At 46.5% G+C, this 24,749-nt stretch overlaps 1 protein-coding gene across 10 annotated transcripts in view; it reads right to left on the bottom strand.

The window, feature by feature from the left end:
- Nucleotides 1-24,749, bottom strand: part of DIP2A (disco interacting protein 2 homolog A) — a 184,217-nt gene that overhangs the window by 39,472 nt on the left and 119,996 nt on the right. For 7 of the 10 annotated variants that reach the window (XM_075317444.1, XM_075317446.1, XM_075317449.1 and 4 more), the window contains 7 exons: nt 22,792-22,883; nt 19,704-19,814; nt 11,591-11,714; nt 9,000-9,109; nt 6,194-6,296; nt 744-814; nt 541-634 (listed from right to left, as the gene is read on the bottom strand). In XM_075317444.1, the coding sequence (XP_075173559.1) occupies nt 541-634; nt 744-814; nt 6,194-6,296; nt 9,000-9,109; nt 11,591-11,714; nt 19,704-19,814; nt 22,792-22,883 (705 nt within the window). The remainder of the gene's footprint in view (nt 1-540; nt 635-743; nt 815-6,193; nt 6,297-8,999; nt 9,110-11,590; nt 11,715-19,703; nt 19,815-22,791; nt 22,884-24,749) is intronic. The other 3 variants (XM_075317445.1, XM_075317447.1, XM_075317454.1) reach the window with 1 other exon arrangement.

The following is a 24,749-nucleotide window of genomic DNA, read 5'->3' as shown; positions in this document are numbered from 1 at the left end:
AAGAGATGTCAGGTCTAAATCATTAAGTCTGCAGTCACTCTAGATAGGCCGTCCAACAGGGCCGGGGGCACAGGCCGTCCAACAGGGCCGGGGGCACAGGCCGTCCAACAGGGCCGGGGGCACAGGCCGTCCAACAGGGCCGGGGGCACAGGCCGTCCAACAGGGCCGGGGGCACAGGCCGTCCAACAGGGCCGGGGGCACAGGCCGTCCAACAGGGCCGGGGGCACAGGCCGTCCAACAGGGCCGGGGGCACAGGCCGTCCAACAGGGCCGGGGGCACAGGCCGTCCAACAGGGCCGGGGGCACAGGCCGTCCAACAGGGCCGGGGATAAAAAGTCCATCAATAGGCCGGGGGGATAAATTGTCCAATAGGTCGGGGGAATAAATAGTCCAATAGGCAGGGGGGATAAATAGTCTAATTAGGCCAGGCAATAAATAGCCCAATAGGTTGGAGAATAAATAGTCCAATAGGCTGGGGGATAAATAAGTACTAACAGGAGGCCTCCTCTCACTAAGCTTCACACAGGCACAAGGAACATACCTTTGTAGGCATTGACTTTTTGGATCCAAGACAATGGATTCACTTTCATCAAAGCGTATGGGATGCTGACTACATGCATGCGGTTCATAACACTCTATGAGATGTTTAAGAAAACAAAAAAAAAACAAACAAAAACACGTTAATGGCAACACTCTATAGTGTTAGGGCAATATATGTGTAACCAGGAAAGTAAAGGTGCTCACCGTCAGCATTGCGTGCCATAGACCAGCATCCCTCTTGAAGTCTAAGACATTAATCAGTGTTTCGGCTAGAACTGGCAAGAAAGAACATTTGTGACAACCGGCTACAGCGTGCAATGCAATTCTATCATGTAAGAACTACAAATTGCAAGTGTTTGGGGGCTATTTATTTTATTCCTGTGTTTTCTTATAAGCCATGTTATTTTAGTTCAGCCTCACTTTCTTCATTTCAATACATCAAAACAGAATAAAAACTCACCATTTGTCATTAAAGGGGTTGTCAAGGCTCGGGGTGCAAGTCTCCAGTCATTCTATATGACTGCAGACATGTGACTCCTCCAGCTTGTAGTGTGCGGTGCGTGGACTATCTGGGAACGGGTGGTCATAAGACCGCAAGTATACAATTTGCTTATTTACAGCCACATTCCGACTAAACATGTCAAGCCTTGCTTAGTTCACTTGTATTTGGAAAAGCCGCACACGTCTAGTTGGCATGTGACGACATGTATACAAGTCATATACTTGCGGTCAAAAGACTGCTGCTCTCGACCCAGAAAATCATGACAGCACGTACACTCGGCGCTGTGAGGAGTCACAAGTGTACAGTTCCATAGAGTGATCGCAGACTAAAGCTGGTGTCACACTAAACGACAGCGACAACGACGTCGCTGTTACGTCACCATTTTCGGTGACGTAACAGCGACCTTGTAAGTCGCTGTTATGATCGCTGCTTAGCTGTCAAACACAGCGACGCAGCAGCGATCATAAGGTCGCTGTGCTACATGTGCAGAGAGCAGGGAGCCGCGCTTAGCGCTGGCTCCTTGCTCTCCTGCAGCACACATCGGGTTAATTAACCCGATGTGTGCTGCAGCTACATGTCACAGTTCAGAGAGCAGGGAGCCGCGCTTAGCGCTGGCTCCTTGCTCTCCTGCAGCACACATCGGGTTAATTAACCCGATGTGTGCTGCAGCTACATGTCACAGTTCAGAGAGCAGGGAGCCGCGCTTAGCGCTGGCTCCTTGCTCTCCTGCAGCACACATCGGGTTAATTAACCCGATGTGTGCTGCAGCTACATGTCACAGTGCAGAGAGCAGGGAGCCGCGCGCACTGCTTAGCGCTGGCTCCTTGCTCTCCTTGCTACAGTATACATCGGGTTAATTACCCGATGCATACTGCAGCCACATGTCACAGTGCAGGAGCCGGCGCTGGCAGCAAGAGCGGAGGCTGGTAACCAGCGTAAACATCGGGTAACCAGGGAAAGGTCTTCCCTTGGTTACCCGATGTTTACGCTGGTTACAGCTTACCGCAGCTGCCAGTGCCGGCTCCTGATCGCTTCATTTCGTCGCTCTCTCGCTGTCACACACAGCGATGTGTGTGTCACAGCGGGAGAGTGACGACCAAAAAATGAAGCTGGACATTCAGCAACGACCGGCGACCTCACAGCAGGGGCCAGGTCGTTGCTGGATGTCACACACAGCGACAGCGACGGGACGTCGCTGCAACGTCACAGAAAATGGTGACGTAGCAGCGATGTCGTTGTCGTCGTCGTTATGTGTGACACCAGCTTTACGCCCTAAGTCTGGGCATCCCCTTTAAAGGGTTATCTTAAGTTGAAAAATTGCAAAGTACTTGTAAAAACAAGCAACTGTGCAATTGATCCATTATTAGAAATCCACTCCATTCTAAAAGATAGAAAGGATTTTTGCTTTTCTAATGTACAGCTCGTTGCCTCTACAGTCCCAGCATGGCTTGTTACATAGGCAAGAAGCCTGTGGCATGAGCAAACTTGAAGCTTTAGGGTATGTGCGCACTAGGCGTTTTTTTCACGCTGCGTTTTTATGTGCGTTTTTGTCTCAAAAAACGCACCCGCGGCTAAAAAAACGCGGCAAAAACGCATGCGTTTTTGCCGCGATTTGGTGCGTTTTTTGCTGCGTTTTTGCTCACTGCGTTTTTAATCAGTGCACAATGCCATTAAAGATTGTTGATGAAAAAAAAAAGGTCTGATGTCATTTCCTTCTTCAAAATGTTCATTGTATGCAGGAGAGCAGACAGCAGCTGGAGAACTACAAGGCTCAGCATCCTCCATTCACTAGTGTATGCAGGAGAGCAGACAGCAGCTGCAGAACTACAAGGCTCAGCATCCTCCATTCACTAGTGTATGCAGTTTTTTGCCCAAAAAGAAAAAAAAAATGACATGGGCTTCGCCATATTTTTGTATGCTAGCCGGGTACAGCAGGCAGGTACGGGCTGCCCCCAACCCCCAGCTGCCTATTTGTACCCGGCTGGGAACCAAAAATATAGAGAAGCCCTTTTTTTTTAATTATTTCATGAATTTCATGAAATAATTAAAAAAAAAAAAAAATGACGTGGGCTTCGCCTAATTTTTGAGTCCAGCCGGGTACAACTAGGCAGCTAGGGATTGGAATCCACAGTGCAGGGTGCCCAAGATCTCTGGGCACCCCCACTGCGAATTTCAGTCCGCAGCCACCCCAGAAAATGGCGCTTTCATAGAAGCGCCATCTTCTGGCGCTGTATCCAACTCTTCTAGCTGCCCTGATGCCGGGTGGCTAGCTAGGTAATAATGGAGTTAGGGCTAGCTGTATATTATCAGCTAGCCCTAAGCCCGAAATTCATGGTGTCACGCCAATATTAGACATGGCCACCATGAATTTCTAGTAATGATGAAAAAAAAAAAAACAAACACAGAAATTTTTTTTTATTAGAAATAAAAACACAACACAATTAGTGACTCCATCTTTATTGAAATAAAGAACCCCCCTCCGCAGTAATCCTGGGTCAGGGTCCCGCGCCGTCCAATCTGGATCCAATATCATCTGATCGGTTTGCTGGAAGGCAAAGCGATCAGATGATGTGTCAGGTTCAAGTGCCTGAATCACATCACACATCAGCTGATTGTATAAAAGCCGATTATACAATCAGCTGATGCATCGGTGCAAAAAAAAAAAAAATAATACTCACTTATGTGCTGATTACCGGCAGCTCCTGGAGCGATTGGATGAGAGCCTGATCCTGTCCCATCGCTGCCGGAGCTGCCGGTAATCAGCTGATGAAGTCCCCTGACGGCAGGATCAGCTGATAGCCGGCCGGGCGACACCGCGAGAATTACGATCAGCTGATGCGTCAGGTGACTGCATCAGGTGATCCACCGCCAGGTCCTGCAAGCAAGGTCCTGCCCCGGGGAGACTGCACACAGCCAGAGCGGCGGGACCGGGACAGGAGCGGACATGGCACCGGGACCCTGCATGGCACCGGGACCCTGCAGACAGGTGAGTATATATGACATTTTTTTTTTTCTACTGTTCACTTTGGTTTTCGCCGCTGCCTCCACCTCCCGCCCAGACATGGCGCCGCACGGAGCTGACATGCACAGGACGGGAGGTGGACGCAGCGGTGACGGTACCGGGAGGATTCATGCTTCTGTGTTTACCAACAGAAGGAATCCTCTTCCTGTACACGTCACTGTAGTACCCACCCCTTGCGTTTATAGCTGCGTTTTTAGTCATAGAAACGCAGCTATATTTGCAATGTGCCTTTTTCATTGCGTTTTTGAACATCTCATTGAACTCAATGGGTGAAAAACGCAGTGAAAAACGCAGAAATAATTGACATGCTGCGTTTTTGTGGTCACCACAAAAACGCAGCTAAAAAAAAACGCTGTGTGCAGACAGCACTTCTGAAAACCCATTGACATTGCTGGGGAAGCAATGTCACTGCGTTTTCAGCACAAAAACGCGGTAAAAAACGCCTAGTGCGCACAAGGCCTTATAGCCGGCTTGTGCTGCTCTGGATCCGGCCGGCTGCTATTCCTCTGCACTTCTCCCACACTACATAAGTAAAGCTGCCCCTGCTAGCAGCCGGGAGAGAACACAAACCTGTCCAGCGAGCCAAACTCGCAGTTACGGATAAGGCCCCTTTCACACATCAGTTTTTTGCCATTAGTCACAATCGGTTGAATTTTGAAAAATTTTCTCATTGACTTGTATTAGCGACGGATTGCGACAAATGGCCTCACGTTTCATCCGCATCCGTCAAAAAATGTTTGTCTGTTGGATGGAGACGACGTCCACAGTAATGTTTTTTGTGTACGTTGAAAACACGGACAGTGACGGATCAGTCGCCGTCCCTCGTTTAGTAAATTGGAAGCCTATGGGCGCAGGATCCGTAGCCATCCGTCAAATGACTGAATCCAGTGACGGATTGTTTTAACAGAGCATGCTCCAATTATTATTTAGCCCCCAGCTAGTCGGATCTGTCGCATCAGTTTTGCCACAACCTGCGACGGATTCGTCGAGAAAATGGATTGTGACTGATGGCAACAAAACTGATGTGTGAAAGGGGCCTGACTGTGAATCTTCAGGAGCACATCATCACTGGCAAAACAGGAAGCCGGGAGGCAGAGGAGTGGTGCACTCCTGCAGAGTCAACTGGAGACCACTCTCTAAGGGGTACTTTGCACACTACGACATCGCAGGTGCGATGTCGGTGGGGTCATGTCGAAAGTGACGCACTTCCTGCGTCGCTCTCGACATCGTAGTGTGTAAATCCTAGATGATACGATTAATGAGCGCAAAAGCGTCGTAATCGTATCATCGGTGTAGCGTTAGCGAACTCCATAATTACGCTGACGCGACGTTACGATGTAGTTCCTCGTTCCTGCGGCAGCACACATCGCTGTGTGTGAAGTCGCAGGAGCGAGGAACATCTCCAACCTGCGTCACCACGGCTCACACCAGCTATGCAGAAGGAAGGAGGTGGGCGGGATGTTTACATCCCGCTCATCTCCGCCCCTCCGCTCCTATTGGCCGCCTGCCGTGTGACGTCGCAGTGATGCCGCACGACCCGCCCCCTTAATAAGGAGGCGGGTCGCAGGCCAGAGCGACGTCACACGACAGGTAAGTGTATGTGAAGCTGCCGTAGCGATAATGTTCGCTACGGCAGCTATCACAATGATATTGCAGCTGCTACGGGGGCGGGGACTATCGCGCTCGGCATCGCAGCATCGACTTGCGATGTCGCAGCGTGCAAAGTACCCCTAAGCACTAAATAATGCAGTTTACAAGCATGGATTATGGATCGAGGAGCAGGCATCTCGAAATCAGGTAGCATGTAGGCCACCATTTATTAACCGAGCAAAAACAACTTGGCAAATTTAATGTGAGGCAGATGGACACCGTGTGAAGTCAGCGACAGACAGGACCAAAATGCCGGATTCTGAAAGGCCGGCAGGTGATCACAACATTCACGCTTGTGTCTGGCGGCTTTTCATCGAACATTGCAAAAATCACAATTATGAGCATCTAGATATGTCACAAAGAATAAACGCACAGCTGCTGATGCTCGGGAGGGGAGAACCCCTCTAAAGCACTTCCCAATTCTAAAATCATTGGATAGCATGGATATAATAAACAATGTAACGTGACCGACTCGCTCACCTTCTGAGTAGCCACATGCTTGTGTCAGTGCGTGACAGTGTGCCAGCATGGCCGACTGAGACACCGTCACACCCATAGTGCTGCCTTCTTTGCTGGTTTTATACTTCAGAAAAGAAAAAGTAAGAATCAGTATAAAAGTGAGCTCATACTCTGTAATGCTATACCAACCCCTTAAAGACATTGCCTATTTTAGCCTTCATGTCCACACTTTGGTTTTTTTCGACGTCGCTGTATAAGTTGTATTTGTCAGTGTCACCATTTTGGGGTATATCCTACCTTAAAGGGGTGGTCCACTACAAAGCATAGTGGCCACATCGGTGTAAAGTTGTGACAGAAGTTTTTTTTCTAAATATCTTCTGTTGTACATTCTGCCTGTGAGTGGCGCCATCACTGTCCGGTCATCCTCCATCCAGGGCTGCCACTAGGAATTTCAGAGACCCTGACTGGCATAATTTCGAGGCCCCCTTGAGACTCCACCCCAGCTCCACCTCAATCCCTGCTCCGCCTCCACCCCTCACACCTTCCACAGTCCCACCGCCAATCTTGGAAAACCTCCACCTCTGCACCACATCCTCACCAATCGCACATTAAGGCCATGACCCCACATGCCAAAGATTCCTCCAAATGGGTCCGGTCCCTGCTGTGTGAACCTCCTGCCTGCAGCGTGGTGACGTCACTACGTTGAGCTTCCACAGCGCAGGAGACGCAGCCAGGAGAATGAGGAATGAGTCCACGCCGGATAGTGTCGCACTGACTTTCCTCACTGCGGGGAGGGAAAGGGGGGGGGGGGGGGGGTCAGCCGAGGTCAAGACGCAGGGGACGGCGGGCCAGTGTACGGGCCCCGTTGCACTGAGTGGCACAGGCAACCCCTGCTGCGACCGCGGTAGTTACGCAGTGCCCCTGGTTTGTAAGCCAATAAATTAAGCGTGAAGGGGCCCCCTTCTGTTGGGGCCCTGGACTAGAGTCCTGTTTGTCCCCCCTGGTGGCGGCCCTGCTACATCACATAACCTCTGATGTACTATGATGTCTTCCGGAATTGGAAGTTAACCCGACATCACCGAGGCGGGCCCCAGTCTTCCTGAGAGACTGGGCTATAGTTCATCACAGCCCAGCATCGCTCCTGCTTATGGCGCTCTGCGGTGAAGGAAATAACGCGTGACATGCTGGGCTGTGATGTGTGGTGAAACTCTGCTCACAACCCATTCAGGGAGACTGGGGCCCGCCTCGGTGATGTCGGGTCACCTTCCAATTCCGAAAGTGGATGTGACATCACCGGACATCAGAGGTCACTGCACCCGGAGGTCATGTATGGGGATAAGCAGACCGCGATAGCGCCGCTCACAGGCAAAATGGACAACAGAAGGTATTCAGAAAAAGCCTTCTGTCTCTGTTTTACATCAATGTGGCCATTTTGCTTTTTAGTGGACCACCCCTTTAACCCCATCCAGACATATGAGCTACTATTAAATCATATGTTGGGTCACCTGGGAAGGAATTCAGGACTCCCACCATTATGACCAATCTTATAGATGGGTGATTTTTATTTTTTGTGGATTACCTTTTTGCTACATTGAGAGTTCAAATTATGATATTTAACAAAGCTGAAAATGATTTGGTCATTTACTACTCATTCATTCTGCCCCCATTCCTACTACCTGAAAAGTTACCAAAATAAGGGGAGGAAATGGAAAAAAGCAACACGTCGGCAGAACCAGGCTGCACAGTCTATAGTTCAGAGAGGACTTTAGATGGATGACTAGAGTGATAAAACATACCATAGTTGTCTGATCTTTAAGGGCTCTACTGATCTAAGAAAACGGGGTGAAGACCCCCATATTGCTCATTTATACCAAGGGAACGTACATACACAGCGGTCTCTTCTGAAACGTATAGAGAAACGAAAAACATTTCTACATCTCCTACTGGCTATACAGAAACAGAACAGCATAAACTTCAGGGTCAGTGTTCCTCTTTAACAAAACCAATTTAGACACCTCAGCCAATCAGCTCCGGGCTCCTACATCACATGTCATTGTGATAAGAGTCCATACTGACTTTTAGGATTGCTACATCCAATAGGAGGCGCTAGAGTTCGTGTCCTCGAGTATTTTTTATATCATGTTTATTAAACAGATTATTTATTCGTTACATCACAGACAATCATAAATGCATATTTTAATTCCCATGGGCGCAATACATGGCTACTAAGTTTCTCTACACTGACTGGGTGCTCCCCAAAAAGAGAAACCTTACCCCTTGAAAACTATCAGAGACCTCTCATTCAGCCAAATCTGATCTCCTGCTTTGCACTGATGAGGAGTAAAAACCTGAAAACATGTCTGCAAATGACATTTCTAGTTTGGCTTCTTATCCTCAGGGTGCTTTCACGTGCGTTTTATCCTGCGGTCAGTGGACCAGTCAGGGCTTATGGGGCCATAGACTATAATGGTGCAGACGGAGTCACCATGTGCTGTCGTGCACCATTTTCAAGCATATACTCCTACTGGATGTGTACACACAGTTGTAGTAAACTTTATCTGCACCTTTATAGTCAATGGCCCAGTCGATGCATACATCTGAATCCCGTTTTGCGGCGGGTTTCAGACTCAAGCCTCGATGGGACCACTGAAGAGATACAAAACACAATGCGACAGCCCCCCACGTCATACAGCAGGGCTCGCTAGAGGGTCGATACTGAATTTTAAGAACATTACTTAGAAATAGATTGCGCTACAGATTCTTTCCTCTTCCTCTTTGAACAACTATTTGCATAAAAAAAACCGTTAAGAATAAACTATACATTTACCTCAATATAAGCGGGATCATTGCTGGCATCCCCTATATGTGGATGCCAGTCTTTGGGAGGCTTCATTAAGTGCTTTCCATCAATAACAAACCATGCCAGACGAGGCCAACCTAAGAAGTAGACAAGAACAGCCATTAGACAAATCCAGTCTTGCCAACTTATCGTAATTGAACTCTGACCCTTTCTGGTTTGGTTCCTATTGGGGTTCTGTATAATCCCATCAAACAATACTTGGATCAGAAAGATAATTGTCAAATTAGGACACGATTTAGTCATAGAAAAATCCCCAATTGTGAAAATATTTAATTTTTATTCAATTAGAAAAATACCACCAATATGTGCACATAGATATACAACTCAATTGTCTTACGCCAATTAGATGGCAACCCCTGATCTTGAATATCAAGACCAGGGTTTAAAAATAACCAAAAAAGACAAATTGATACAATTTAAAATACATAACCATGGTGTTGGTTCACAGCAGGACACATTGCAATAACCAAACTTAACTTGGTATCTCCTAATGGAACTATGTTGGCACAGCGTGCTTATCTGTAGTGCTTATCTGTGCCAACATAGTTCCATTAGGAGATACCAAGTTAAGTTTGGTTATTGCAATGTGTCCTGCTGTGAACCAACACCATGGTTATGTATTTTAAATTGTATCAATTTGTCTTTTTTGGTTATTTTTAAACCCTGGTCTTGATATTCAAGATCAGGGGTTGCCATCTAATTGGCGTAAGACAATTGAGTTGTATATCTATGTGCACATATTGGTGGTATTTTTCTAATTGAATAAAAATTAAATATTTTCACAATTGGGGATTTTTCTATGACTAAATCAGAGTAATATCCCCTGGACCCTTAGAGGTAATATTCAAATTAGGACACGGGCAATACTTTCAGTCCACGAGTGTCTATTCTTCACATACTGGGAGAACAGTATTGGTTAATACACTTGTCATATAGGATCGGAACACGGATATTTAATTTGACATCAGCAAATTACTGTTTGGTACTGGAAATATTGCACAACCTCTAGAGTGTATGTGTGATGCTGGATGAGGGAAGTTCTCGTGGGTCTTGGTACCAGAGAAATGAAGTACCAGTGTAAGCATCGGATATCGGGGTTGTCCTGTGATTTTAGTAAACTCAGCATTTTACTCTGCTACAGCCTTCTGATTTCCTCAACACACATAACTTTTATTTTACAGGATTTAGTGACAAAATAAATAAAAAATAAATAAAATATATATAAAAAATAATTTATATTTATATATATATATAAATTTATATTTATATATATATATATATATATATATATATATATATATATATATATATATGTATATGTATATATATACATATAATAATATATGTTTGAACAGTGATAATGCTCGAGTCCCAAATTAGTAATTTTTTATATATATATATATATATATATATATATATATATATATATATATATATATGTACACACATACATATATACATATATACATATTATATATATATATATATAGATATATATATAGTAGTAGAGGAAGGCTGAACTAGATGGACCTAGGGCTTTTTTCAACCTATAGAACCATGTTCAATTCTTCATCATTTTTTGGATATTTTAGCTTTTTGAATGTTTCCTGTATATTATTATTATTTAGTAATCATAAATGTGGGACACAGCACCATTTTCTTTTGTCACCTTAATCTATCAAAATCTGTTTAATAGTCCAGAGATCTTTACAAAATGATTGGATATATATTGTGCTAGCATAGAAAAAAAATCCCTTTAAATACAAGCTAAAAAGTATCATTATATCCATTTTGCTACAAACCTTTCCTGTGTCACTGTTAACATCATCCTTTATCTTGTTTAATCCATTTAAGAACCATTTCCTATTTAATCCTAAATAGTTTTTTTTCCTATCCTGATTTGTTCAGTGATATTCAGAACTCCTCTACGTATATTGGTAATCCAGGCTTTTTATGAATAATATACTCTGAGTTGCACGGTCTTGGAGCATGAACGCCATATTTCCCTTTAAAGCAAATCTGTCACCAGGTTTTTGCTCCCCCATCTGAGTGCAGCATAATGTAGAGACAGAGACCCTGATTCCAGCGATGTGTCATTTACTGAGCTGTTTGCTGTCACTTTGATACAATCAATGTTTTCTCTGCTGCAGATCTAGTAGTTATACAGAGCTCATGAATATGCTGGACTAGCTACAGCACGCCAAGTAGTCCTGTAATGATAATCTACTGCTGATTAATTTGATGATTTTATCAAAACTACACAAAGCAGCCCAGTAGGTGACACTGCTGAAGTCAGGATCTCCGCCCCTATGTTAGGCTGCTCTCTGATTAGGTGGCAAAAAACATGTGATAGATTCCTTTTAAATCTTGACAATAGGACTGTAATCCTCATTAATATTATTGGGCTTCAAAAGAATGGACCACCATCTAGTCATAGTTTTATGATCCATTTGAGGAGGTAATTATGTGACTTATGTAATGTAGGGCTTTCTGTCCTCCCCACAACAGAGTCCTTTTCTCCAAAAATAATGAACTACACAGCCCGGTTGGGCTTTTACCTTTAAAAGTCACTACTTCTCCGGTCTGGGCTTTAGGTAGTCCTTTCTGACACACATCTGTGGTTAGAGCCAGTGAAACTCCACAACTGCCCAGGAGGAAGCCGATCTGCTGACTGCCTGCATCCTGCAAAACAGAGAAGTATAAGTGGTCAGTACAAGAATGCTACAGTTTTTATGGGGATCTGTCAGCAAGATCCCCCTCCCCCCAAGACGATCATATGGGCAAGCAGCTTATTACCAGATGAGGCAAATTGATATCGCTATAATCTGTTGCTCCATTACCAAGATATAGCCGTTTTAAGCCACACGCAACTAAGGCTAGAAGTGCTCTGGGTGTGGTGAAGCACTTCCCGAGTCTCCGCCTCTCTGCTTTATTTTCCTCCTACCACCTTCTTTTCGCTTGACTCCCAACTCACTGGGTCGGTGACGTCAAGAATGCTTACATCTGTACAATGCTGTGGGTTGTAAAGCCTCAAACCAAATGGCCACAGTAGGTAAAGTATTACTCATACGCAATCATTACAGATTGACTTCACAGAGCCAACAAGCTGTCATAGCAGAAGGAGGTTACGCTATTTGGGAAATCAAGCCAGAGAGGCCGAGGCTCGGGAAGTGCTCCACCACACCCAGAGCACTTGCATATGTATTAACTAGGTGACTTCTCAGTATTGCTACAATTGGTTGACTAAATAAAAGATATGAATGGAGTTATCTTGGGAACAGTGACATGTCCATTTTAAGGTTTTCAGTGATGGCTTTGAGAACAGATTCTCTGGAAAGGGGCTTTCCATAAAAAGAAAAAAAAGAGAATTTTGTTTACTTAACGTAAATTCTTTTTCTTATAGTTCCGACATGGGAGACCCAGACCATGGGTGTATAGCTTCTGCCTCCGGAGGACACAAAGTACTACACCAAAAGTGTAGCTCCTCCCTCCGAGCATATACACCCCCTGGATGACAAATCCAACCAGTTTAGTGCAAAAGCTGAAGGAGGACATCCACCCACAAGTAGAGATAGAGTAAAACCCGGAATAACCGGCACCTCTGTCTACAACAACAGCCGGTGAAAACACACGGAACAAGAACTGCCAACAGGGAGGGTGCTGGGTCTCCCATGTCGGAACTATAAGAAAAAGAATTTACGGTAAGTAAACAAAATTCTCTTTTTCTTCATCGTTCCTTATGGGAGACCCAGACCATGGGACGTCTCAAAGCAGTCCATGGGTGGGAATAAACAGAAAACTGAGAAGTAGGCAAAACCTAACTTCACAAATGGGTGACAGCCGCCTGAAGGATGCGTCTGCCCAAGCTCGCATCTGCCGAAGCATGAGCATGCACTTGGTAGTGCTTCGAAAAGGTGTGCAGACTAGACCAAGTGGCAGCCTGACAGACCTGCTGAGCCGTAGCCTGGTGCCTGAAAGCCCAAGAGGCACCGACAGCTCTGGTCGAGTGCGCCTTAATCCCCGGCGGTGGAGGCACCTGAGAACATTGGTAGGCATCGGATATGGCCGACCTAATCCAACGAGCTAGGGTCGGTTTAGAAGCCGAAAGACCCTTGCGCTGACCCGTGGTTAGCACAAAAAGAGAAGTGCACCGCCTAAGAGCGGCGGTGCGTGACACATAGATTCGGAGCGCCCGCACCAAATCCAAAGTATGCAACGCTTTCTCAAAGCGATGCACAGGGGCCGGACAAAGGGAAGGCAATGAAATGTCCTGGTTAAGGTGGAAAGGAGACACCACCTTAGGGAGAAAGTCCGGAGTCGGACGGAGAACCACCTTGTCTTGGTGAAAAACCAAAAAGGGTGACTCCGAAGAGAGCGCAGCCAAATCAGAGACTCTCCTGAGAGAAGTTATGGCCACCAGAAAGACCACTTTCTGTGAAAGTCGAAACAAAGGAACCTCCCTAAGAGGCTCAAAGAGGGGTTTCTGTAAGGCCGTGAGGACCAGATTAAGGTCCCAGGGATCCAAAGGCCGCCGGTAAGGAGGAATGATGTGAGATGCGCCCTGCATGAAGGTGCGCACCTGGGCCAGTCGGGCGATACGCCGCTGGAACAACACTGACAGAGCCGAGACCTGTCCCTTGAGGGAATTGAGGGATAGTCCTAGCTGCAGACCGGACTGTAGAAAGGACAGGATAGTCGGCAAAGAAAACGGCCAAGGAGCATGGCCGGAAGAGCGACACCAGGACAGGAAAATTCTCCAAGTCCTGTGGTAAATCCTGGCCGAGGAAGACTTCTGAGCCTGAGTCATAGTGGAGATGACCTCGGAAGGAATGCCTGAAGCCGTCAGGATCCAGGACTCAAGAGCCACGCCGTCAATCTGAGAGCCGCAGAATTCTGGCGGAAAAATGGACCTTGAGAGAGAAGGTCTGGGTGGTCCGGGAGATGCCACGGCACCTCTACGGACAGACGGAGCAGGTCTGGGTACCAAGCTCGCCTGGGCCAGTCTGGAGCAATGATTATGACCCGACGGCCCTCCATTCCGATCTTGCGCAGGACTCTGGGCAAGAGAGCTAGAGGGGAAAACACGTAGGCCAGACGGAACTGGGACCAATCCTGAACCAGCGCGTCCGCTGCCAAGGCCTGAGGATCGTGGGAGCGAGCCACGTAAACCGGGACCTTGTTGTTGTGCCGGGATGCCATTAGATCCACTTCCGGAGTGCCCCACTTGCGGCAGATTGACCGGAACACTGCCGGATGCAGGGCCCACTCGCCGCTGTCCACGGTTTGACGGCTGAGAATCTGCCTCCCAGTTTTCTACGCCTGGGATGTGGACTGCGGATATGGTGGACTTGGAGTCCTCCGTCCACTGAAGGATACGTTGAACTTCCAACATTGCTAGGCGGCTGCGAGTCCCGCCCTGGTGATTGATGTAGGCAACTGCTGTCGCGTTGTCCGACTGGACTCGAATGTGCTTGCCCGCCAACAGGTGGTGAAAGGCTACAAGAGCTAGAAGCACAGCTCTGATTTCCAGCACATTGATCGAGAGGGCTGATTCGGACGGAGTCCAAGTGCCCTGTGCTCGGTGGTGGAGAAATACTGCTCCCCAGCCGGAGAGACTGGCATCCGTGGTGAGGATCACCCAGGAAGGAGTCAGAAAGGAGCGTCCCCGAGACAGAGAGAGGGGCCGAAGCCACCACTGAAGAGAGCTCCTGGTCTGTGGTGACAGAGCCACTAGCCTGTGCAAGGAAGAGTTCCGCTTGTCCCAAAAGCGGAGAATGTCCAGCTGCAGAGGACGCAGATGGAACTGGGCAAAGGGAACCGCTTCCATTGACGCCACCATCTGACCCAGCACCTGCATGAGGTGCCTGATGGAATGACGGCGGGGCTTCAACAGAGAACGCACCGCCAGATGAAGGGACTGCTGTTTGACTAAAGGGCAGCTTCACAAGTGCCGGCAGAGTCTCGAATTGCATCCCCAGGTACGTAAGTTTCTGGGTCGGGGTCAGAGTGGACTTGGGCAGATTGACAAGCCACCCGAATTGAACAAGCGTGGCGAGAGTGAGTGAGACACTCCGCTGACAGTCTGCACTGGATGAAGCCTTGACTAGAAGGTCGTCCAGGTAAGGAATCACTGCCAACCCCTGAAGGTGCACAACCGCAACCACTGCTGCCATGACCTTGGTGAATACACGAGGGGCCGTGGCTAACCCAAAGGGGAGAGCCACGAATTGGAAATGTTCCTCTCCGATTGCAAAACGTAGCCAACGCTGGTGTGAAACTGCAATTGGCACATGCAGATAGGCATCTCTGATGTCGATGGATGCTAGAAAATCTCCTTGGGTCATTGAGGCAATGACCGATCGCAGAGATTCCATGCAAAAGTGCCGCACCTGAACATGCTTGTTGAGAAGCTTGAGATCCAGGATGGGCCGGAAGGAACCGTCCTTCTTGGGGACTAGGAAGAGGTTTGAGTAGAAACCTCTGAACCGTTCCCGGGCGGGAACCGGTACAATTACTCCGTTGGCCTGCAAGGATGCCACGGCCTGAGAGAAGGCGGCGGCTTTGGAACAGGGGGGAGTGGACAGAAAAAATCTGTTTGGCGGGCTGGAAGAAAATTCTATCCTGTAGCCGTGGGAGAGGATATCCCGCACCCACTGATCGGAGACGTGTTGAAACCACACGTCGCCAAAGTGGAAGAGCCTGCCACCGACCAAGGACGTTGCTGGAGCAGCCAGATAGTCAAGAGGAGGCTGCCTTAGTGGCAGCGGCTCCTCCGTTCTTCTGAGGACGCGGCTTCGTGCGCCAGCTGGGTTTTCGATCCTTGCCTGAGTTAGTGGACGAGGCTGAGGGCTTAGAGGAGGACCAGTTAGAGGAACGAAAGGAACGAAACCTCGACTGGTTCCTGCCCTGGACAGGTTTCCTGGTTTTAATTTGTGGCAAGGAAGTACTCTTCCCGCCAGTAGCTTCCTTAATTATTTCATCCAGTTGTTCACCGAACAGCCGGGACCCAGCAAAGGGGAGCCCAGCAAGGTACTTCTTGGAAGAAGCGTCTGCTTTCCACTCTCGAAGCCACAAGATCCTGCGGATCGCGAGGGAATTAGCGGAAGCCACCGCCGTGCGGTGAGAAGCCTCCAGAATGGCAGACATGGCATAGGATAAAAAAGCCGAAGCCTGGGAAGTTAAGGCAACCATTTCGGGCATAGAATCCCTGGCGAGGGAATGTATCTCCGCCAGAGAAGCAGAGACTGCCTTAAGAGCCCACACTGCTGCAAAAGACGGGGAGAACGAGGCCCCTGCCGCCTCATATACAGATTTGGCCAGAAGGTCAACCTGGCGGTCAGTGGGATCCTTAAGTGAGGTGCCATCAGCCACAGATACAACTGTCCGGGCTGAGATTCTAGACACCGGAGGATCTACCTTTGGTGAATGAGCCCACTCCTTGACCACTTCTGGTGGAAAGAGAAAACGGTCATCAGAACTACGCTTTGGGAAGCGTTTGTCAGGACAGGCCCTGGGCTTGGTCACAGTGGCCTGAAAACTGGAGTGGTTAAAAACATACTCCTTGCTCTCTTAGGTGAGGTAAACTGGTGTTTTTCTACCAGAGAGGCTTGGTCCTCTGACACTGGTGGATTGAGGTCCAGTACGGAATTAATGGACGCAATCAAGTCACTAACATCCGCATCACCTTCAGATAAATCAATGGGGTACATAGAGGTAGCGTCCGAGCCCACAGTAAAGGCATCCTCCTCGCCCTGCAATTCAGCTCGTGAATCAGAGCCGTGGGACGAGGAAGGAGAAGAGTCCCTGCGTCTCAGTTTAAGAGGACGGGGTCCGGGAACAGATAAAAAAAATCCTCTGTGAGCTCTGCAGAGCGAGTCGGAGCAGCAGAGGCGCCCTGAGAAGGGGGCTGATGCATGGTCAGCAGAGTCCGGGACAGCTGTCCCATGGAGTCGGCAAAGGACTGGGAGATAGCTTTAGAAAACGATGCTACCCAAGCCGGGGGTTCAGCCACCGGGGCCGGAGCAGCCGGAGGGACCACTGGGGAGACTCCAGGCTGAGGCACCACCATGTTAGAGCAACCATCACAATGTGGATATGTGCTCGGTTCAGGCAGAATGAGCTGACATGCAGTGCATATAGAGTAAAGCCTTGCAGCCTTGCTCCTAGTGAGAGACATGCTGCTGAGGTGGAGGCTCTGCAGTAAAGAATACACTCCTTCAGAATGACCCCCAGAGAGTGTATAATAAAGTCCACAACCAGAGGTTGTGGCTTACCAGACCGCTTTTTGTGTGCCCTCCGGATTCCACAGCTTGGACCCCCAGACAGATGCAGTAGCTGCAGCAGCCAGCGCCGATCAGTGTGTGAACGCTGATAAAATGGCGCCGGAGTGAGGAGGGGGGGGCGAGGTGTAGTCCAAGAGCGGGAACCGGAGGGCCAAGGAGAAATACAGGGGAGGGAAACATCTCCTCAGAGAGGAGTGTCCTCCCCTCTGCTGAACGGCCGGTGGGCGGCGCCGCACTGTTCCCCTGCATGACTGACATGCAGGGGCACTGAAAACGAAACTAGGCCGCATCTGAATCCGGGGCCTAGATTTTCCCATGCGGCCGACGAGCAGGCACCCTCGGCGCAGTTCTCAGGAAAAAACCAGAGAACCGGCTGGAAATCACAGCAAAGTGAAATAACACACACTCCCCACAATAAATGTACAAGGGACCCCTCAATAACGTCTCAATACTTAGCTTATGAGACGCAGGGCCAGGTCCCTGAGGGGTGAGCGTCCGTCCGGCAGGATCCTGAAAGGGCTGCGGATGGAGACCGGTCTCCTGCAAAGCAGTGAGAACCGTGATGGCTCCCACTTCAAGCCAGAGCCCGAGGGATGGTGAAGGAGCGCGGCATGTGAAGGCTCCAGCCTTGTAAAATCAACCTTAACAGCACCGCCGACACAGTGGGGTGAGAAGGGACATGCCGGGAGTCCAGATTGGACCCGCTTTTCTTCCAAATCTTTGAAATCAAAAATCAGATGAGAATGCATGTGTGTGTGTGACCTCCTGAACACAAAGCATTGAACTGGTTGGATTTGTCATCCAGGGGGTGTATATGCTCGGAGGGAGGAGCTACACTTTTGGTGTAGTACTTTGTGTGTCCTCCGGAGGCAAAAGCTATACACCCATGGTCTGGGTCTCCCATAAGGAACGATGAAGAAAAAAAGGAAATACCTTTTTATACAATTTTTAATTAAACTTTAATTAGCAAATCCCACTCATTTTGTCTAGGAAGGTATTCACTACAGACCTAAAATGGCTGCCATTTGCTACACTGACAGAAAACAATACTAGAATGTTAGCAGAACAGTGACTTGTGAGCATGTGCAATAGGAAACTCCACTACCATTAGGTGGAAACAGCATGATAGTACATATTATAGGTTATCTCCAGTTCTCACAAACTGTTCTGCCTTCAGATGGACAGGACAGACAGCAGTTTGAGCAGCCTCTTCTTCCCTCAGCGTACCTGGCATGTCTAGTATTAGATCACCTAGACATGGTGGACAGCAGTGAGAGAGGCCTCTTCTTCCTTAGCACCCCTGGTATCTCCAATATTAGATCAGAGCAACATGGTGTTCAGCACTATGAACAGACACTTATTACCTCTGTAAATACTATGTTCCGTAACACCATAAGCTGGTGATAGTGGGTATGGGTACCACCAACTCCCCACTTATAGCACAAACTCAAAAGCATAATCAAGCAAGAGAATGAGAGTTTTTAAAGTGCAAAGAGTGACAGATTTTATTAAAGACATAAAGTGGACATCTTAAAAGCACTTAAAATACAATAAATCTGGACCGGACATTAGCAACAGCATATCCAATAATCCAGTGTCAATGGGCTATCACATGCACATTAATCTCAATCAAGTGATCGCATTATACTTAGGCAGGAGCACAAGACACCAAGGATTTAGGCATGGTACATACAAAATAAGGCATTAGTGCACAGCACCCGTATGAGGAGAGTAATATCCATGGCCGGTCACAGCAGGAAACCCCAGGAAAATGCCCAAAGCGTTTATTTATTGTATTTTAAGTGCTTTTAAGATGTCCACTTCATGTCTTTAATAAAATCTGTCACTTTTTGCACTTTAAAAACTTATTACCTCTGGTATCTTCTGTATTAAATCAGATAGACAGAATGGGCAGCAGTGTGAGCAGCCTCTTCCTACCTCAGCACCTCTGGTATTTCCGTATTAAATCAGATAGACAGGATGAGCAGCAGTGTGAGCAGCCTCTTCCTACCTCAACACCCATGGCATCTTCAGTATTAGGTCAGATAGCCAAAACAAACAGCAGTGTGAGCAGCCTCTTGTTACCTCAGCACTCCTGTTATCTCCAGAAATATAACACATCTTCCTACACATAGAGAGGGGTGCGGTGGAGAATCCTACTGCACATGCTTACAGGCACCTGACCAATTAGCATGCTAGGACAAATTATTGTCAATGTACCAAGACAGCAGCTATTTTATTTCTCTAGTGATTACCTCCCAAATGTAATTTACTAATGTGTGATAAAGGTATCTAAAAACTAGTTTTCAATGACATTTCCTTATGCTATTTATGGTTTTCTATTTTCGGAGACCCACTTTAATGGAAATTGCTTGGTGTCATGATTTACCTTCCTAGTCAGTGGCACTTCGATGGGCACAGGAATAAGGTCTGAAAGAAGACATCCATAAAATGCTACCATGAACATCACCGGGTCACTATTGGGAAACACAAGAGCCACCTGCAATGTGAAAAGCAGTTTGTGAGATAAAGATTTCCTAAATAATCAGTGGCATAGCAATAACTGAACGCATTGTAGAAGACTAAATCCAACCACAGCACTCAAGAGGTCGCTAATGTCATCAATAATGCTTTAGTAGCATAAATAAAGTTGCTTTCACAGTCCGTAAAGGGGGTTTTCCACATTCAAGAGAAATTTCTACAATCACTTTATTTGTCTGTAGATGAACAAATCTTGACAGTGTGCAATGTGTGCACTGTCAGGATTCTCCTCTATTTCCAGCGGTGCTCATATCATCATATGTATGCGATTTGGTCACATGACGAATAAATTCTCAACCACTTCTCTCAGAGTGGCTGTAGCAAATTCTCTTGAGCCTGGAAAAAAACTTTTAAGAGGGAACCTGTCTATTTGGCCCCTATAAGCTACAGCCACCACCAGTGATCTCCTATATACAGCATTCTAGAATAATGTTTTTAAGTGCCCAGGACGCTCTGTATAATGAAAAAAAAAACACCTTCTTAATACTCACCTACGGAGCGGTCTGGTCCGATGAGCGTCGCTGCTCTCTGGTCCAACGCCTCATATCTGCAGCGATCGCTGTCCTCCTTCTACCCACCCCAGTGTGAATGATGACGTGTACTACGTCATCCATACAGGCCGGCATTGAGGTCCGGCACACAGGCGCACTTTGATCTTTAACCTTTCCTTGTGCCTGCGCATTACAGTACTTTGATCTGCCCTCAGTGGGGTAGATCCAAGTGTGCTTGTACGGGACCACAAAGCCGGCCTGTGTGAATGACCTAGTACACATTATTCACACGGTTCTGGGTAAAAGGAGGACAGCAATCGCTGCAGAGAGGCAGCACTGGACCGAGAGCAGCAGCACCCATTGGACTGGATCGCCTCCTAGGTGAGTATAATAAGGCCCTGTGCGCACACTGCGTTCTTTGCCGCGGATTTGCCACGGTTTTTGCTGCAGAAAATGTGCGTTTTTGTTCATAAAGTTCATGCAGTCCTTCCCCAGCAAAATCTATCAGAAATAAAAAATGCTGTGTGCACACTGCGTTTTTTTCCCTACAGCTTTTGCTGCAGAATTTCTGCAGCAAAAAGAAGCATGTCACTTCTTTTCCACAGGTACTTGCGGTTTTGCCATTGATAATGGTTAAAAACCGCGACAAAGCCACACCAAAACGCTGAAAAACTGCATGTAGATTTTGTGTGTGTTTACTTTGCCGCAAATGCGGAATTTTGCCACAGGGTGCGTATTTTGCTTAAGAAACACGTCTACCTAGTGCGCACAGACCCTAAAGGTATTTTTTATGTTATACAGATCGGCCTAAGCTCTTATATACAGTATTCTGGAATGCTGTATATAAGAGATCACTGGTGGTGGTTATAGGGGCCAAATCTCGGACAGGTTCCTTTTAAATAAACAAAGAGTATAAAGTTTTCTTATATAAAAAGAGCGGCTGCAATATATTGTAACCTCAGCAATAAATGGCTACAATATCCACATGTAGGCCACAGAAAATAAGGCAGATATCATAAGGGTCCAATCAATACACACAAACACAGTGGCATAAGTGTTCCCTAAAGAAGATATATATATATATATATATATATATATATATATATATATATATATAATATCTCAAAATATATATATTTTGGACACACCTTCTCATTCAAAGAGTTTTCTTTCTTTTCAGGACACTGAAAATTGTAGATTCACTTTGAAGGCATCAAAACTATGAATTAACACATGTGGAATGAAAAAAAGTTCTTAAAAAGTTTTTTTAAAAAAAAAGTGTGAAACAACTGAAAATATGTCTTATATTCTAGGTTCTTCAAAGTAGCCACCTTTTGCTTTGATTACTGCTTTGCACACTCTTGGCATTCTCTTGATGAGCTTCAAAAGGTAGTCACCGGAAATGGTCTTCCAACAGTCTTGAAGGAGTTCCCAGAGATGCTTAGCACTTGTTGGCCCTTTTGCCTTCACTCTGCAGGCCGACTCACCCCAAACCATCTCGATTGGGTTCAGGTCTGGTGACTGTGGAGACAAGGTCATCTGGTGTAGAACCCCATCACTCTCCTTCTTAGTCAAATAGCCCTTACACCGCCTGGAGGTGTGTTTGGGGTCATTGTCCTGTTGAAAAATAAATGATGGTCCAACTAAACGCAAACCGGATGGAATAGCATGCCGCTACAAGATGCTGCTGTAGCCATGCTGGTTCTGTATGTCCTCAATTTTGAATAAATCCCCAACAGTGTCACCAGCAAAGCACCCCCACACCATCACACCTCCTCCTCCATGCTTCACGGTGGGAACCAGGCATGTAGAGTCCATCCGTTCACCTTTTCTAGAAAGACACGGTGGTTGGATCCAAAGATCTCAAATTTGGACTCATCAGACCAAAGCACAGATTTCCACCGGTCTAATGTCCATTCCTTGTGTTCTTTAGCCCAAACAAGTCTCTTCTGCTTGTTGCTGGTCCTTGGCAGTGGTTTCCTAGCAGCTACTTTACCATGAAGGCTGCTGCACAAAGTCTCCTCTTAACAGTTGTTCTAGAGATGAGGAGGTGTGTCCAAACTTTTGGTCTGTACTAATATATATATATATACATATATATATATATATATATATATATATATACACACACACACACACACACACACACACACATATATATATATATATAAAAAAAAAAAGCTAAAAGACAAAAAATAAGCTATTCAGAGGCTCGTTTGTCTGTAAAGTGGTCACGGGCAGCACAAGACTCAATGTGAGCAGATCACATGGTACTGCCCGTAGATCCCATGTGTTCATATGCCCGGCCTCAGATCAAGGACCTGCATTTTTACGGCTCCGTCCTTCCAGGCCAAATATGTAAGATACAAGAACTGTTCCCCTTTCTTCTGTAGCAGCAATCTCCGGACATACTTTCTTTCTTTATGAGAAGGTACAGTTACCTACCCTGTCTCCCGGCTTCAGGAGAGACTCATTTTTGCTGGTCAGCTTGTGTAACAGCGTGTATGACAGTTTAACACTTCGACTCCACAATTTACCTAAAATAATAAAAATGCATCATATGAGATAATTTTATCCTGTAAAAGTGAAGTTTTCGCACATTTAGTCACCAGTAGAGGGGGCCCAGGAGCACCAGGGTACTAAATAGGTCAGCCTACCAATACTTATCACATCCACTATAAATAAGAAATTAATATACTTTTAATTTATGTCCTGTTTAAAAAAACAACCCAATGAAGAGTTCTGATATGTTCTTGCATACAGTAATATGTCGCCACCTGGTGTTCAATGTGTATAGCAATGGGCATGTCCATTCAATGCACTAAGTGCTGCTGGTCACACGTGCTCAGTCATGCTCCAAACAGCCAGGCCTTTGCATAGTCCTCCACCGATAGCTGCAGAGTAGCCAACGTAGAGAACTGGCAGGGGGACAGTGACTGAGCATATGATTAGCAGAATTAAAAGGGGGTCATCAACCACTGGACAATCCCTTATTAAAAGGTTCAGTGTCTTGAAACTTCCATAGTGAGCAATGTGTCCACCACCAGTCCAAGATGAACATCCTTTGAGGGCATCGCATAAATGCTGCAGTCAATCAGTGGACCCTGCTTAGCTGCAGCATTCACTTTTTGTCCGAGTCGGTGGGAGACGCAGCACTGGCTATAGGAGAGCATGTTTGGCCTGAGGATGAGTAACGACTTTCCCTTGACCAATTAACAAGGAGTTATCTAGTACTGGACAATCCATCCCTTTAAGCTTAGTAGATGGACCTGCACATTGCTATATAATCTGACCACCAGGTGGCACCACCAAGTAAATAAATTTTATGTATTTATTTTAAGAGGTTTTGTGTCTTCTTGTCAAGAGTGACATTCCTGGCATGCCAGTGTAAGGAAGCGTATAAGCCATGCAATGCTCCTCTGGAAAATTAAATATGTAAATTGCCTGTTCAGAGAAGAATATGACTTGAATAGTAGTGTCACTTATTGGAAGAAGCAATCCTGAAAGTCATACTAAGTCACGAGGCAAGACTTGTTTAAGTGTCAATATAGACTGGATTGTTACTTCCAGTAGGTGGCACTAGAGTTCCAGTCCTTTTCCTCACAGATGAGGCAATTTGCATATTTATTTTCCCAAAGGAGCATTGCATGGCTTATAAGTCTCCTTACACTGGCAGAGTCACTCTCCACAAGGAGAATTATTACTCCTCAGATGTCAGTCAGAAATGTCTCATACAGCCAAATTTGATCTCATGTTTTGCACTGACGAGGGGCAAAACCCAAAAACACAATGTCTGAAAATTGAGATTCTGGTTTGGATTTCTTCTAAGTGGTTTGGCAAGGCTCATTAATAGGTCGATAATGACTTTTAGGAATGTTACTTCCAATAGATGGCACTAGAGTTCAAGTCCTCCTCTCTGAAGAGGCAATTTGCATATTCAACAGGAAATATAATCCATATAGTGAATCTGGGACCGACAACAACCATTATAATGGGGTCCCAGTGTCCTCGTTTTGACCAGAGTCGCAGCTGGGTATGTGCACTCCCTCTCTATCATTGAGTACAGCGCTCAGCTAGTCCTACAGTGACTAGAGCGTCAAGAGGCATTCATGACAGTCACTGCTGACAAAGAATGGAGCACAGGACCCCAGTTCTCACGATTTGCACAAAAATAACAGGTATGCAAGGGTACTATTGTTTGAAAAGTAATAGGTGATGTGATATATACTTTCGGTGGGAGAACCTCCATCACGTACAGTTTTTTCACAATCACTGAATCCATAGGCTTATTCTTGTACCATACTTTGACCCCTTTGTGTGAACTTTGGTGGATGATATTGGGGTCATTAGATTGGTTAGAAATCTATATATTTTATACAGTATAATGTCCTTTCACCTTCGAA

This window comes from Anomaloglossus baeobatrachus, chromosome 7 (genome assembly GCF_048569485.1).
Source record: "Anomaloglossus baeobatrachus isolate aAnoBae1 chromosome 7, aAnoBae1.hap1, whole genome shotgun sequence".
In the NCBI taxonomy this organism is placed as follows: Eukaryota; Metazoa; Chordata; class Amphibia; order Anura; family Aromobatidae; genus Anomaloglossus; species Anomaloglossus baeobatrachus.
Note: the sequence above shows the minus strand (reverse complement) of the source record. Positions and strands in the feature narration are given on the sequence as shown.